The 16,659-nt window shown below is 45.2% G+C and overlaps 1 protein-coding gene across 1 annotated transcript in view; it reads right to left on the bottom strand.

The window, feature by feature from the left end:
• The window catches only part of RCOR1 (REST corepressor 1), a 117,420-nt gene extending 102,296 nt beyond the window's left edge, over positions 1-15,124 (bottom strand). Inside the window, exons 1-2 of the mRNA XM_027521977.1 lie at positions 14,747-15,124; positions 14,607-14,666 (exon numbers count right to left, since the gene is read on the bottom strand). Coding sequence (XP_027377778.1) covers positions 14,607-14,666; positions 14,747-15,050 — 364 coding nt within the window. The 5' untranslated portion in view covers positions 15,051-15,124. The remainder of the gene's footprint in view (positions 1-14,606; positions 14,667-14,746) is intronic.
• Positions 15,125-16,659: the final 1,535 nt, after the last annotated feature.

The following is a 16,659-nucleotide window of genomic DNA, read 5'->3' as shown; positions in this document are numbered from 1 at the left end:
AGGAGACAAGAATATCCAATAGGGAAAAGACAGCCTCTTCAATAAATGGTGCTGGAACAATTGGACAGCAACATGCAAAAGAATCAAACTGGACTACTTTCTCACACCATATACAAAAATAAATTCAAAAACGATTCAGTTCAGTTCAGTTCAGTCGTTCAGTCGTGTCCGACTCTTTGCGACCCCACGAATGGCAGCACGCCAGTCCTCCCTGTCTATCACTAACTCCCAGAGTTCACTCAGACTCACGTCCATCAAGTCAGTGATGCCATCCAGCCATCTCATTCTCTGTCGTCCCCTTCTCCTCCTGCCCCCAATCCCTCCCAGCATCAGACTCTTTTCCAATGAGTCAGTTCTTCGAATGAGATGGCCCAAGTACTGGAGTTTCAGCTTTAGCATCATTCCTTCCAAAGAAATCCCAGGGCTGATCTCCTTCAGAATGGACTGGTTGGATCTCCTTGCAGTCCAAAGGGCTCTCAAGAGTCTTCTCCAACACCACAGTTCAAAAGCATCAATTCTTCTGCGCTCAGCTTTCTTCACAGTCCAACTCTAACATCCACACATGACCACAGGAAAAACCATAGCCTTGACTAGACGGACCTTTGTTGGCAAAGTAATGTCTCTGCTTTTCAATATGCTATCTAGGTTGGTCATAACTTTCCTTTCAAGAAGTAAGCGTCTTTTAATTTCATGGCTGCAGTCACCATCTGCAGTGATTTTGGAGCCCAAAAAATAAAGTCTGACACTGTTTCCACTGTTTGCCCATCTATTTCCCATGAAGTGGTGGGACCGGATGCCATGATCTTCATTTTCTGAATGTTGAGCTTTAAGCCAACTTTTTCTCTCTCCTCTTTCACTTTCATCAAGAGGCTTTTTAGTTCCTCTTCACTTTCTGCCATAAGGGTGGTGAACAAACCACTTCTAAGGAACTTAACCATGTTCTAGAACAAAGCTCAAGAATATTTATAGGAATATAAAGATATCCAGCATCCATCAAAATAAAATTCATAATGTCTGGCATCTAAACAAAAATTACCAAACAAGCAAAGAAACGGGAAAAGACAACTCATAATGAGGGAAAAAATCAATCAACTGATACCAACTCAGAAATGAGACAGATAAGAGAATTACTAGACAAGGGCATTAGAACAATTATAATGTGTTTAAATGTGTTTGAGAAGTTGGAGCAAAGGCTGAGTATGTTCAGGAGAGATATGAAACCTAACCTTTTCAAACAAGGGTAAGCCTTCATATTGCTGACTTTTTAAGTTCTACATTTCTCTTCAATATAGTCACACATCTTGATTATCCTTTTGGTTTAACTAGGTGTTATATAACCATCTCCCCCACTTCCACAAAAAAAGCTTTCAATTTCTACTTGCTTTCTTAAGAAGCCTTATTTTGAATACCTTAATAGCAATATTTTAACAAATACTCCACTAGAGGAATTCCATACACAACCATCACATTCCAGTATCACATTTCACCATGCACCCTGATTAGAGGCAGAACTTCTGAACTAATTATAAAAATTAAGAAGAATGAAGCTTTCACTCCTAAGGTCTCTGGCTCCATGCTGCCCAACAGCATGGGAAATGCCCCGCTCTGCGCTCCGACACAGCAGCCAGGGGCCACGTGCTTGGAATGATGTGGTTAGCGCGACAGAAGTGCATTTTCAGTTTGATTTTATTTAATAAATTTAAATAATTATAGATTACTAGTGGCTACGTTACTGGACAGCACAGCTTAAAACAATTTAAAAGGAAATCTGGATTGAAATTTTCAGAAAGATTAACATTTTCAAAATAACAGTTTTATAGTTTTAAACTTCATAGTTTACTATTAATTTTTAAATTAGTAAACATTATAAACTCATAAACACAGGAAAACCCCTATTTTCAAGACTTGGCTCAAAGAACTACTTCACCTACAACTTCTTCCTGGTTTCTTCAATCACCAAGCCCCAAGTAAGGTGACCCTCCCCCCGCCCCACTGTGCTGCGTAGCGCCCTCTGTCATCAGCAATGTGCAGGGGGAGGGGGAAGTAACCACTTAACAGACTTGAGATTTTCTCTTGGGGTGATGAAAACATTCTGGAACTAGATGGTGTGGTGGTAGTTGCACAACAACGTTAAGTGTCCTAAATGCCACTAAATTACTGACTTCACAATGGTTACTCTGGGGATGCCTTGGCAACCCAAGGCTTAGGACTCTGTGCTCTCAATGCTCAGGGCCCAGGTCTGATTCCTAGTCTGGGGACGAAGGTCCCACAAGCAGTGCAGTGTGGCCAAATAAATAAACAAACAATTTTTTAAAAGGTTAATTTTATGTTATATGAAAGTGAAAGTGTTTTAGTCACTCAGTCATGTCCATCTCCTTGGGACCCCATGGCCTGTAGCCCGCCAGGCTCCTCTGTCCATGGGGATTCTCCAGGCAAGAATACTGGAGGAGTAGGTAGCTATTTCCTTCTCCAGGGGATCTTCCTGACCCAGGGATGGAACCCAGGTCTCCTGCACAGCAGGCAGATTCCTTGCCATCTGAGTCACCAGGGAAGCCCCATGTTGTATGAAATTCACCTTGGGAAAAAAAAGTGTAAGAATGTATCTAAGATGTATAACTAACTCACACAACTTCATTATTAAATAAGCACCTAAAACAGGCAACGCCAGGTTTTAAATGCAACTTTAAAGCTCACTTTTTCCCTTAGGTTTCCATTTTTTAAGTAAACTTGGTTCTTAGTTATCAACTGTCCACTACAAAATGCCTATTCGAGCAAAGTCAATCAGTGCACACAAGTGCTCTTATTAAATGCAGAACCACATTCAGCTATGTCAAGTGAGAAAGATAAACCTTAGATATTAACAGAATTGGTGGCTCAGAACACTCAGAAAGCAGAAGTGCATGACACCATGAAGACTTCACGGGACCGCCTGAGATCAGACTAGCAAGCCTTACCCTTCCCGTCTTACGATCCTGCTCCCGCATGTGCACGCTAAGTCTGAAAGCAGACAAGTCCCAGCCCAGAAGCTTCTGTGCCAGTAAAACAGGATGTGCAGCCTTTAGTAAGTGTGTGTGTGTGTGTGTGTGAAACAGCATAGAAAGACCCCGAGTTCAAGTGAACAGAATGTTTAACCAATCACAAAATTTTAATTAACCTTTTCAAACATAAAGAAGGCCAGAAGGGACTATTTGCTGGTCACTAGATGCAACTGCTGAAGACAAGCACAGCCAGACTCCTGGGCAGAGGCTCACCCAGTCCCCCGAGGCAAGCCTTGGTTTCTGGGCAGACAGAAGCTAGTCCTCAGTTAACCTTATGATCAAACCAACCATGGCAAACCTCACATTTAAGTCAATCAGAATAAAGCTTACAATTTTCTGTAAGTATACTCTGGTCTTTGAAAAACAGAACACAATTCGCTAATAACACTAAGAAATACATACATCAGGGTTATTTCAGGGGAGAGAGGCAGTTAGTTTGGTTTTCGTTTTTTTGATGGGGGAGGAGATTGGGAATAATATACAAGGAAGGAGAATTAGTTGCTGAACATACTAACCAGATAGTTGTACAGGTGAAACCAATGGCTTTTAAAAATACTCTTAGATATTTTAATGTGTGTGTTTTTTCACACTTTATTCAAGACATGGTTCTTAAACTCATCCCACAGCTCAAGTTCAATGTGAACCTGCAGAAAAACATATGGGGAGGGGGGAAAATAGATATTTAAATGTTATACTCTCATCTGTTAAACTCAAAGGTAACCAACATAACACGGTCCTTTGTAACCTTAAGTCATCCAATCACAAAAAATCACTCCCCTCAAAAAACAACTGTTTTACACTCTGAAAATGACTATTTCAACATACGTGCAAGAGTAAAGCAACTCATTCCAATTCACCTCAGTCAACCAAGCCAGACACCTCCCATTTCATTTGTGCTTTCATTGAGAAGAGGAGAAGGAATGCAACTGGGCACGAATCAGGCTCTGGCCACCCCACACAAAAATCTCCACAATACCTGGGACCACGTGCAAACAACTAAGCAATTGATCCAATAAAGTGCTGCTCTAAGTGGTTTTTCTTAAGAGACGATTTCTGGCTAAGTCTCCCTGAAATACACTAGATTGCAGTCCAACTGCAACTTATCTTAGTGGTATCCTGGTATTTTTCCTTCCTTAGCAATATACAAAATAATGATGCTTCTGACAACAGATGGCATCTTAGAATGGGTTACCTTGGGCAGGTTACTAGGGTGAACCATAACAGTAAACCTCTCTGCCTCTGTTTCCTCATATGGAAAATGGTGATAACAACTTTATCTGATGTGATTGTTGTGATTGTTAAGTTAAATTATTAATGAAGTATTCAAACCAGTCTGCACACAGCAAACACTACACTAACCTGGCACTGACATTATTCCTTCAAGGGTTTTCTGTTGTGATGACAAGTGGCACCACACCACTCACCCACTCCCTCACAATCAGTGACAAAACCGTAAGACAGCTGAACTGGGTTTTAGTCCACAGCACATTCACCTTTTATGGAAAAATAACTGACCACCATGGAAACTAAAGTTATGACTTTAATCTCTAACTCAGCTCAGTTCAGTCACTCAGTCGTGTCCGACTCTTTGTGACCCCATGGACTGCAGCACGCCAGGCCTCCCTGTCCATCACCAACTCCCGGAGTTCACCCAAACCCATGTCCATTGAGTCGGTGATGCCATCCATCCATCTCGTCCTCTGTCATCCCCTTCTCCTGCCTTCAATCTTTCCCAGCATCAGGGTCTTTTCACATGAGTCAGCTCTTCGCATCAGGTGGCCAAAGTATTGGAGTTTCAGCTTCAACATCAGTCCTACCAATGAACACCCAGGACTGATCTCCTTTAGGATGGACTAGTTGGATCTCCTTGCAGCCCAAGAGACTCTCAAGAATCTTGAACACCACAGTTCAAAAGCATTAATTCTTCAGCGCTCAGCTTTCTTTATAGTTCAACTCTCACATCCATACATGACCACTGGAAAAACCATAGCTTTGACTAGATGGACCTTTGCTGACAAAGTAATGTCTCTGCTTTTCAATATGCTGTCTAGGTTGGTCATAACTTTCCTTCCAAGGAGTAAGCATCTTTTAATTTCATGGCTGTAATCACCATCTGCAGCAATTTTGGAGCCCAAAAAAATAGTCATCAACTGTTTCCACTGTTTCCCCATTTATTTGCCATGAAGTGATGGGACTGGATGCCATGATCGTAGTTTTCTGAATGTTGAGCTTTAAGCCAACTTTTTCACTCTCTTCTTTCACTTTCATCAAGAGGCTTTTTAGTTCCTCTTCACTTTCTGCCATAAGGGTGGTGTCATCTGATATCTGAGGTCATTGCTATTTCTCCCTGCAATCTTGATTCCAGCTGTGCATCTTCCAGCCCAGCGTTTCTCATGATGTACTCTGCATATAAGGTAAATAAGCAGGGTGACAATATGCAGCCTTGACGTACTCCTTTTCCTATTTGGAACCAGTCTGTTGTTCCATGTCCAGTTCTAACTGTTGCTTCCTGATCTGCATATAGGTTTCTCAAGAGGCAGGTCAGGGGGTCTGGTATTCCCATCTCCTTCAGAATATTCCACAGTTTATTGTGATCCACACAGTCAAAGGCTTTGGCATAGTCAATAAAGCAGAAATAGATGTTTTTCTGGAACTCTCTTGCTTTTTCCATGATCCAGTGGATGTTGGCAATTTGATCTCTGGTTCCTCTGCCTTTTCTAAAACCAGCTTGAACATCTGGAAGTTCACAGTTCACGTATTGCTGAAGCTTGGCTTGGAGAATTTTGAACATTACTAGCGTGTGAGATGAGTGCAATTGTGCAGTAATTTGAGCATTCTTTGGCATTGCCTTTCTTTGGCATTGGAATGAAAACTGACCTTTTTGAGTCCTGTGGCCACTGCGGAGTTTTTCAAATTTGCTGGCATATTGAGTGCAGCACTTTCACAGCATCATCTTTCAGGATTTGAAAAAGCTCAACTGGAATTCCATCACCTCCACTAGCTTTGTTCATAGTGATGCTGCCTAAGGCCCACTTGACTTCACAAGTCACTATGAACAAAGCTAGTATGCTATTAAAACTAGCTGTAAAAACTAAAATTTCTGCTGTTGAACAGAAATTAAATCAGAGCTTTTCAAGTCATCCAGCGCTATAATTTAGGTCAGTTGGTTAGTAATTAGTACACCAAATTAACTGAAGAAAGTTGCAACATAACAAAAAAAGACGTATCAAATTCTCAGTGGCAATCATCTTAGACACCAGGAGTCCTAGTGACAATGGGTAAGAAGCTATGTACCAAGTCCAGTCTCTGAGCAGAAATATATCCAACCAGGGATATGTTTTTATTCCTTTCTGAAAAGAAACTCCATCAACTCCCACACTAGAGAGAAAAACAACAACAAAAACTTTACAACTCTACAACCCTAAGAAAGGATCAGTATCCAAATATACAAAGAGCACACACAAATCAGTAAGAAAAAGAACACCCTACAGAAAAGCAGCAAAAGATATATACACAGAGGGAAACCAGGTAGCTGAAAAAACACATAAAAGCACACTTGACCTCACCAGTAATTAGAAAAATGCCAACACAGACTACAAAAAGATAGCACTGCAAAAAGTTAACAAGCCTAACACCTTAGTGAAAATTGAATGAAGGAAAGGAATTTTCTGTGCCTGTTAGAGGAATATGCACAAATAATTCCATTTACAAAAATACTTTGACAATAACAAAACATACCGCTTTTCATACTAAGTATGTACTCAAGGACAAAAACAGGCACAGGGATTCTGATGACCTTGAGAGCCTGCCACTCAGACTTCTCTTCAAGAGAGAGAGCGCTGAGAGGAGTGTAAGTAGCTGACAGTCCCAGCTGCCCAGCAGCTTCGGGATCCACTGCAGCACGCTGCATGCTAACTCCAGGCCAACGCCAGAACGCAGCCGGTTTTCTAGAGAAGGCCCAGTCCTGCCCAACACACTCTAACAAAGCACCTTTGCTCTGGCTGCACTGCAATCTTAGGCTCCTGGATCTCATCATCTATCACCCTTCCTTCTGCTTTCCTTCACAGGTGTCACATTTGCATCCAACCTGAAGGCTCTGCTGCCTCACCTTCTTCCCTCCTGTGGTCTCAGGCATTTACACCTATGAAACTCCTACACAAGAGTTTCATGTCCATCGAGTCGGTGATGCCAGCCAACCATCTCACCCTCTGTCATCCCCTTTTCCTTCTGCCCTCAATCTTTCCCAATATCAGGGTCTTTTTCCAGTAAGTTGGCTCTATGCCTCAGCTGGTCAAAGTACTGGAGCTTCAGCATCAGTCTTTCCAAAGGATATTCAGGGATGATTTCCTTTAGGATTGACTGGTTTGATCTCCTTGCAGTCCATGGGACTATCAAGAGTCTTCTCTAGCACCACAGTTCGCAAGCATCAATTCTTCCACATTGAGCCTTATGATTCAACTCGCACATCTGTATGTGATTACTGGAAAAACCATAGCTTTGACTATATGGACCTTTGTCAGCAAAGTGATGTCTCTGCTTTTTAATATGCTGTCTAGGTTTGTCATAGCTTTTCTTCCAAGGAGTAAGTATGTTTTAATTTTATGACAGCAGTCACTGCTGACAGTGATTTGGGCGCCCAAAAGAAAATCTGCCACTGCTTCCATTTTTTCCCCTTCCATTGGCCAGTAAGTGATGGGACCAGATGCCATGATCTTAGTTTTTTTTAATGTTGAGTTTCAAACCAGCTTTTTCTCTCTGCTCTTTCACCCTCATCAAGAGGCTCCTTAGTTCCTCTTCACTTCCTGCCATTAGAGTTTTATCATCAGCATATCTGAGGTTGTTGATATTTCTCCTGGCAGTCTTGATTCCAGCTCGTGAGTTATCCAGCCCGGCATTTCACATGATGCACTCTGCATATAAGTTAAATAAGCAGGGTGACAATATACAGCCTTGTCATACTCCTGTCCCAATTTTGAACCAGTCATTCCATGTCCAGTTCTAACTGTTGCTTCTTGACCTACATACACGTTTCTTAAGAGACAAGTAAAATGGTCTGGTATTCCCACCTCTAAGAATTGTCCAGTTTGTTGTGATCTACACAGTCAAAGGCTTTAGCATAGTCAATGAAGCAAAAGAATATGTTTTTCTGGAAATCCCTTGCTTTCTCCATGATCCAACAAATGTTGGCAACTTGATCTCTGGTTCCTCTGCCTCTTTGAAACACAGCTTATACATCTGGAAGTTCTCAGACCATGTGCTGCAGAAGCCTAACTTGAAGGATTTTGAGCATTGCTTTGCTAGCATTGAGCACAACTGTATGGAAGTCTGAACATTCTTTGGTATTGCCCTTCTTTGGGCTTAGAATGAAAAGTAACCTTTTCCAGTCCTAAGTTTTCCAAATTTGCTGACATATTAAGTGCAGCACTTTAACAGCATCATCTTTTAGGATTTTAAACAGCTCAGTTGGAATTCCGTCACCTCCACTACCTTTATCTAAAATTACACACACATGTTATTGTACCCAGAACAAGGCTGTAAAACAATAAAATTTGGTATCACACGCCTCAAACCTACCTGGAGATGCTTTTAATGACTGAAAGACAAATACAAGTCACTTTGTCTCTGCAGGCCTCACCTTCCTCATCTAGAAGACAGGAAGGCTGCACTGAGTGAACACTACAATTTTCTCTCTCACTGCTCTGAGGGAGAGAAAATCCAGAAACTTCAAAGAATTATGTCTAGCATGCAATTTTTACAGGATCTTCATATTAAATAAAGAATATGACTAACTTAAACAAAAAGAAAGAAAAAACAAAATTTGACTTATTTGAAAAAAAGTAGGCGTTTTAGGGTTTACTATCAACATTTCACTTAAATGGCATTTTAATTTTACTTAAAAATATTTATCTCAAACATTTTATCAAAACACTTTTTATCACATTAAAACATTCTATTTTATATTTTTAAAAACATTCTATTTTATATTTTTAAAAAATCAACAATAAAAAACATAAAACTCAACTAGAAGATATATGTATTGTTTGATATATGTATTAGTAAAATTTCCAGAACATAAAACAGAAACTGTTAAATTACAACCATTATCCCTAATCAATCCTAGGTGACACGTATTTTCCGTACTTGCTATTTGAGGCTGTAGAGGTGACTCAGCCCAGTTACTGAGCTGGCACTCAATCCCCATTATTGCCTCAGTTGGGCCTTTACTGCTGTTCCAGAGACTCCCTCTACGGCAAGGTTTTTCCAGCTCTGTTTTAATGTAAATCCCACGGAACACATCCTCCTTAGCAAAGATCGCTGTTTTCTATCAGAGTAAGGGGACAAATAGAAGCCTTATTTCTTACTTTAACATTATGCATGGAACCTCTAAAGAAAGGCTCAGAAGAAAGTGAGGGCTAAATTATAAATTAAGTATAACAATCGATATAGCAGAGAGTAAAATATAAAAAGTAAAATAAACTGGGGAAGAATACAGTAATTTGGATAGACTTCGATGTTTCATTTCCAAAGACTAAGATTTTTGTCAATTAAACTGCCCTATAGAACCATAGAAGTTTATAACACTAAAGAAACTAGGTTTCTTACAGTAAGCCTAGGGAAAAAAAGAAAAAGAAGGAGGAAACGAAAAAGGAATAAGCCTAAGGCTTCCCTGGTGGCTCAGTGGTAAAGAATCCACCTGCCATTGCAGGAGACACAGGTTCAGTCTCTGATGTGGGAAGATCCCACCTGCTGCAGAGCAACTAAGTCGGCGCACCACGACTACCGAGCCATGCATGCTCTGGAGCTAGGAGCAGCAACTACGAACCCACACGCTCAGCTACCGAAGCCCGGGTGCCCTAGAGCCCCTGCTGCTCAGCAAGAGAGCAGCCTCCATTCACAGCAACTAGAGAAAAGCCCAGGCAGCAACGAAGACCCAGAGAGCCTAAACAAACGAATAAAAATATTTTAAAAAAAGAAAAGAGTAAGCTTACATTTCTTCAGTACCAATGACTTTCAACACTGCTTTTAAAACAACTCTGCTCTGATGAGCCTCCACCAACTAACCTTTGGATCACACCTAAGGAAGTACTCATCACCCAAGGAAGTACAGCAGCAGCAGAACCTCACTTCAATATTAACTCTCAAAGACAAGAACTTGAGAATTGAGAGTAAAAACTCCCTGACTCAGAACACAGTTAATGTGTACTTCACTTTGGCCCAGGGATGGACTCAACGTTTCTTTCATACTACCCTGAAACTTGAGCTGAACAGGGCTATCTATTCCCTCTGGATCTCTGTGTACTTTTCTGCTATAAAAATGTTTTGGACTAGTTCTCTCTCCCAGCAAAGGGTATTTACCTAAATTGCAGCAGGTACTGTAACTTAAAAGCAATCATCTTCAAGTATCTTTGAATGCATAATTCGCATTCAAATCTACAGCTTCATTAATAATCCAGCCTTACCTTTGCAGTAAAGCAGGCAACGCAAGGACCACTACTTGGCAACTAAGTCCTTCAAATGATAACTAAATTAAGACAGCAGAAAATGTTTGCTTAGCATTTGCTGAGTGCCAGGCACTGCACTGGACATTTTACATGTATTAACTCAGTTAATTTCTTTTCTTGAGGAAGAAGTTCCATTACCTCTACTTTACAGATGAAAGGAAAAATAAAGAAACCTGCCCAGGGCTGAAACACAATTGTCAAGAGGCACTGCCAAGATCTGAACTTGGGTTTGATGGTTCTCACAACCCAAGCTCACAGTCTGCTCTATGTTGCTTCTGAAAGAAGCCTGAAATTAAAAAGATGACTGTAACTGACATAATCACAGGCCACAGTGATGAAAGAACCTGATTCACAATGCAGGAAACAGAGGCTCCTGAGATAAAATGACCAGCCTGACCTTTTTAAACCACCTTCTTAATCACAGAGACAAGGCACTAGACCTCCCGAGAGACAGCTCTAGGCGCCTCCTACTGCACTGCATCACAAAGGGGATCACACACAGGACTTCTCATTACCCTCACCTCTCATCTGGGTAAACACTGCCTCCAAGTATGCCTCCACCATGAAGGCTTCACCATAACCTATGAATTTTTGGATATCTATAAAATTTATTTTTACAATGAAACTAAAGCAAAGCAAATAATGTGCTCAAAGAGGAAGACAGAATCACCACCAAAAAGAAATGAAAAGCAGGTCAAGATACCCTAAATAGTTCAGGAAAACTATTCTACATTTTATTAATATAAGTCAACTCTGAAAGTGACAGTTGAACCAATGACAACCACAAATTTTCTAATCTGATTAAATATATTGGATTCAATGTTCCAAATACAGGTTGCATGTTTAAAGAGCCATTACCTCAAAAACATTTACCATTAACATTTCCTCTTCTGTAAGAGTCTTAATTTTCCTATTCGTGTACTGTGATCACTAACTCGGAGAGAAGTTGACAATAACAACACATGCTTCAGAAAACAAAGAACCTGAGTCAATCTTAAAATCCTGCCACTGTGTTCCTCTAGTTAGAAGACAACAAAGAGGAAGAGTACCAAACAAGGGATCAAAGAAACCCGGAGGCTACCGCTTCTTCCTCTGCACGTTTCTTGGTAAGACCATGGAATTACTTACATTTTTGTATAGAAGAACACTACCAGTTTCAAAATAAATTATGTTTTGCAAATGCAGGAAATAACTGACCAGAGGAAGGCTAGCATAAGCACTCTTCCCTCTTATTTACTGTATGTTTATTAAATTCTAAAAGAATCCAAAGCCAACTCAGCATACGACATGGCATAAAGTATGAAATAGAGTATGGACAGTCTGGACCCCACACGGGAACAAAGACAAAGTTAAATATATGAAACTCCATTCTGGTCTTTGTTTTTAAACCTACCTGATAAAACTTGTTCACCGTTATAAACAAAGATGTTATTTTAACTACCAAGTTCTGATCCAGTGGTCCAGTTTAGGTCTTAATTAGGTAATAAGACATGAATCAGCATTTTAGGATGGCCACTCGCGGTCCACTTTGCTCACCATGTGTGAGGGGTGACAGAAATGCACCTTCCCTGGGCTCTACAGGGGATTTCAAGAGGATCTAGTTTCCACCATTTGTTCTTAAAGCTAAATAGGGTCAAGTTAGGAGACTGTGGGTAAACAAAACCTGACCTTAAAAAAAAAAATTAACATTCTTCCACTCATACATCTTTACAGATAGGTTTTTCTGTTTTTTTTTTTTAAAGTGGCTTCCTGATGAGTTTCACATTCACTAGTCTGTTCATATGGTGGTAAAAATAAATAAACAAACATGCATTCAAAACTCAGGAAGAGAAAAAGAAAAAGCAGTAACAATCACAATCTCAATTCCATATTATTCCTAACTTGTACTCGTGGAAAAAAACTAAATCCAGACCTAAAAAAAAATGTGCTTGACATGCAACAAAACTGGTGTGTCATTTCTATTCCAAAATGGAAGTCTCCCCTTCCCTTAGATTTTAAGTTAAATGAGAACACATCTTTTAAATAAATAAATACGTAGTAAAAAGTAAAATCCTACAATTTCCAGCCATGCCTAGGAATTTGTCCCACTGCTCAGAATAGCAAAACAAGGCTTCAAATTATTTTACATCAGTTAGATTCCTTTCCAGATTAAAACAAACACAAAATAGGAAATGTTAACGCCAAGAGCCAATCAACTGACAGTAAGACCATACAGCAAGACATTTGCAGCGTTTCACTATTTAGAATGGCAGGTCTCTGACAAATTTATGCTTGCCCTTAGTCCACCAAAACTGCAAGGACAGCTCAAAATATGATCCTACTACACGTGCTGCTTCAAAGAGAACAACTCCGAAGAAGTCTGCCTCATTCCTAACAATGCAGAGCTAGGCGTCAACATTTAGAACAATATCAGAAATCTAATTCTCGCTGCTGCCATCAAATATGTACTTATCTTTAGTCACAGCCAACATATTTAAACAAAGCTTTCAAAATAAATGTAACCAAAATGTACCCCAAAACTGACCAACTTACTAAAAGATGTGTACAAGTTGATATTTTTTAAAAATATGTGGGGGAAACTTGGTGAAGAGCTTTGCTTTATGGTCTGTGTATTAAAACAAAGATGGACTTGACCTACAAAATGAAGATAGGGTCAACTGTAACCAAAAAACAGTATGCTTCCCCTGGTGGCCAACCGAGGAATGGAGAAGGCATGCACAGGGGAGAAGCAGCCTGGCCTGGGAGTCCCATCCTGTCGCTCTTATAAATGAGAAGTGACGACCAAAAAAGGAAGAGGTGGGGGAAGGGGAAACTATAGGAAGACTAACCGAAGTTTAAAAGGAATACAAACCTGGGCGTCAGACTACAGATACTCTAAGAGATTTAAATCATCAACAGACCAAAACTGTAGAAAGCAAATGTGGGAAAGGTCATTTATTTCCAGAGAACCCAACAGCTCACTTAGGGATGCCTACGTATCTTCACTTCAAAGAACACCCAGAGTTTCATACCTTAATAACAGCTTAAGAGCAATCGCCTTTTTCAAGGGCTAGATCCTTGCAATTTTCTGCAGTCTTGTTTCCAAGGAAAAAGCATTTATGCATTTATTCTCTCAAATAAACTCGTTGTGTAACCTACATAGAGAACCACCAGTTCTAAAGCCCTCCAACCAGGAGGACTGTTAACTCCAGTTCCACAAGGTTCTCTTTCGAATTTGATTTCTGAAATAAAACCCACGTCCTTTCAAACATTTTCCACGCCAACAATCTTTAAAGACAGTCTTATACGGAGACAAGCTAGAATCTCACTGACGAATTCCTTTGTCTGGAAGGATTTTTCTGGTACTTTGAATTTGCCTGCACACAGAAGAGCAGCAAGGGTAACAAATGTTCCAAGCAAGGGGGTTGGGATGCCTTGGAGGTGTTAGGCTAAAGCTTTCTGAGGGTTCTAACCTTTCACAACCTCTTCCTTTAAAACAAAACAAACAAACAAAAAAAGGAAATAACACACACATTTACAAATAGGTCCTTAAAATCAAACTGCCGCCAGCAAGCCTCTCTTCCCCAGTCAGGCGCCCTCTGGGAAGCACACTTCTTTTACTAACTGGTTTTGGGGGGAATCTCAGGACGGGAGGGGAGTCGGGGGCAGGCAGGAGCCCGGGAGCCGGCAGGAGAGGGCACGCGGGGCAACCTTCCGCAGGGGAGAGGTGGGTCCGAGGCCGTCCCGAGCCCTGGGGCGCTCGCAGGAAGCTAAGTCTCCGGCGCGCGGCCACCCCCGCCCGGCCCCGGCGCGGCTCGCGCGGCCCGGGGACGCCGGAACCCCGGGCCAGGTGGCCAGGTGTGGCCGGCGCACCGCCGCCTCGCGTCCGACCCGCCCGGGCGACCCTCGGGCCTCCCCGGGGTGGGGGGTGGGGGGTCCGGCCCGCCAGCAGGACACACTGGCGCGAGCGTCTCCCCGCGGACGGCAGGACCCACATCCACAGAAAGAAAAGTTGTCCGAGGCCGTCCGCCCCCTCGGGTCGCCGGCCGGCCGGCCAGCCAGCCGGCCGGCCCGGGGCGCTACTCACCGGGGTCGAAGTCGGGCACCACCGCCTGGTACTGGGGTCCGACCCGCATGCCGCCGCCACCTGCGGGAAAAGCAGAAGGGGGCGGTCAGCGCGCGGACCGGCGGGCGGGCGCGGGGGCGGCGCGGGCGGCTGCCACCTACCGTGCTCCTCGTCGCTGGACGAGCCGGAGCTGCCTTCCTCCCAGGAGTTGCTGCTGCTGTTGCCATTGGGCGCCGCCGCCGCCGCCAAACTTTTATTCTGCCCATTATTGGGGGCGGCGGCGGCCGAGGCGGAGGCGGCGGCGGAGGCGGCGGCGGCCGAGGAGGCGGCGGCGGCCGAGGCGGCGGCGGCGGCCGAGGCGGCGGCCGAAGCGGCGGCGGCGGCCGAGGCGGCCGCGCTGGACGCGTTGTTCCTCCCTCTCCGCTTCCCTGAGACCTCGGGGCCCTTCTCCACCATGGCCGGCATCGGCGGGGGGCCCGAGCCGGGCGAAAGTGACGGGGGACCCCGCGGCTCCTGAGGAGGCGGGGGTGGGGGTGGGGGGTGCGCCGGGCCCGGGGAGGGGGTGCGGGCGGGCGCGGCCGGAGCCTGCGGGCGCGAGTTGGGGCTGAGGCGGCCCTGGCGGGCGGAGCGCGGAGCCGCTTCAGGCCCCCCGGCGCCGAGCCCAGCGCAACTTTCGCTCTCCTCGCCGCCCGCACTTCACTGGCTCTAACTACTCCGGGAGCAGCGAGCGGGAGGGGAGGGGGGCGGGGCCTGAGCCAGCAGTGAGGTGAGGCGGGGGGGAAAGCCGCGCGCAGCCCAACCCGGCGCGGGGAGGGAGTGGCTCCGCCCCCCGCGCGCCCCCATTGGCTCTCGTGCGATTTGGACGGCGAGCGGCAGCCCAGTTGGCTGCGCGCAGCCGTCCGTCCGAGGGGCCGGGGCGGGAGAGCGGGGAGGGGGGTGGCGCCAGGCTTCCGTTGGTCAGGTTCGGTTGACGCGTATCGCCCGCTGTACGTGGTTTGAGGTTTGCCGTCTCTCTACGCCCCATGATCCATCTCTCTAGGCAATAGCGAGGAGTTAGCCGCCCTCCCCGCCCCCTCCTTCTGCCGGCACCCCCCCGCCCCGCTTCCCCTGAGCGCACCCCCACCCCCACCCCGCGGCCCCGGCCCCTGCGTTCCCCGGAGGGCTCCGCCGAGAGCCCCACCGGTTTCCTGAAGGGAAACACGCGCGACGCAAGAGAGGAGACCGAAGGCGAGGTCGGGACTACTTTCCCCCTCGCGCGGAGGACTACCTCTCGCAGTTTGAATGGGTTCTTATACAAAGAAGGGAAACTAATTGGAAGAAACTAATTGCGGCCCCGCGGTTCCCACGGGGTTTTGGGGGGTGCCTCAGCGCTGGGGGCAGCGCCGGTGCCGGGGGACAGAGTTCCCAGGTGGCAGTGTCTCCTGGAGTCGGAGGAGGCAGTGTGGGAGCTCGGGGTGCGGGGTGGGGTTTTGGTGGGGCTTTCTGCTAATTGGGGGGTGCGGGAGACGTTGGAAGTCGCCTCAATCGCCCGAGTTTCGGGGCGCCGCCGCGCCTGCGAGGCCGGAGGATAGGGTCCTGAGCTGGGGCGCTGCCCGGACGCAGAGTCGGGGCGCGGGGTGGGGGGGTCCCCCTGCCACCCCAGATGGCCGTTTGGAGAGCTGTGAAGGGGCCGAATTGTCCCCGGGGGGGGAGGGGAGCCCTTAGAAAACGGGGACGGGGGGCTTACAGAAACGGGCTGGGGGGTCCAAGAAGGGTAAAGGGGGCAGTAGCCGTTTTCATCCCAAGCCCTCGGTAGGGGGAGGAGGGTCAACTTCCTCCGAGGCAAGAGCCACTTTTCCGGATCTGCCGCCTGCCCGGCCTCCGCCGCTCCACCCTGGGCACCCCGGGGAGGAAACGCTCGACCCAGGCCAAAACATCCTCGCCCTGGACAGTTGACCAGTGGGCCCAGGGCTGCTTTTATAGCTGTGAGGGGTGGATGGGAGAGTGTGTGACCCCCTCCCCCCCAGGTCTGTATCTGCCCCACCCCCACCGATTCCTCCAAACAACGAGCGCTCTTCACACATAATCGGAGGCG

Source organism: Bos indicus x Bos taurus, chromosome 21 (assembly GCF_003369695.1).
Source record: "Bos indicus x Bos taurus breed Angus x Brahman F1 hybrid chromosome 21, Bos_hybrid_MaternalHap_v2.0, whole genome shotgun sequence".
Taxonomy (NCBI): domain Eukaryota; kingdom Metazoa; phylum Chordata; class Mammalia; order Artiodactyla; family Bovidae; genus Bos; species Bos indicus x Bos taurus.
Note: the sequence above shows the minus strand (reverse complement) of the source record. Positions and strands in the feature narration are given on the sequence as shown.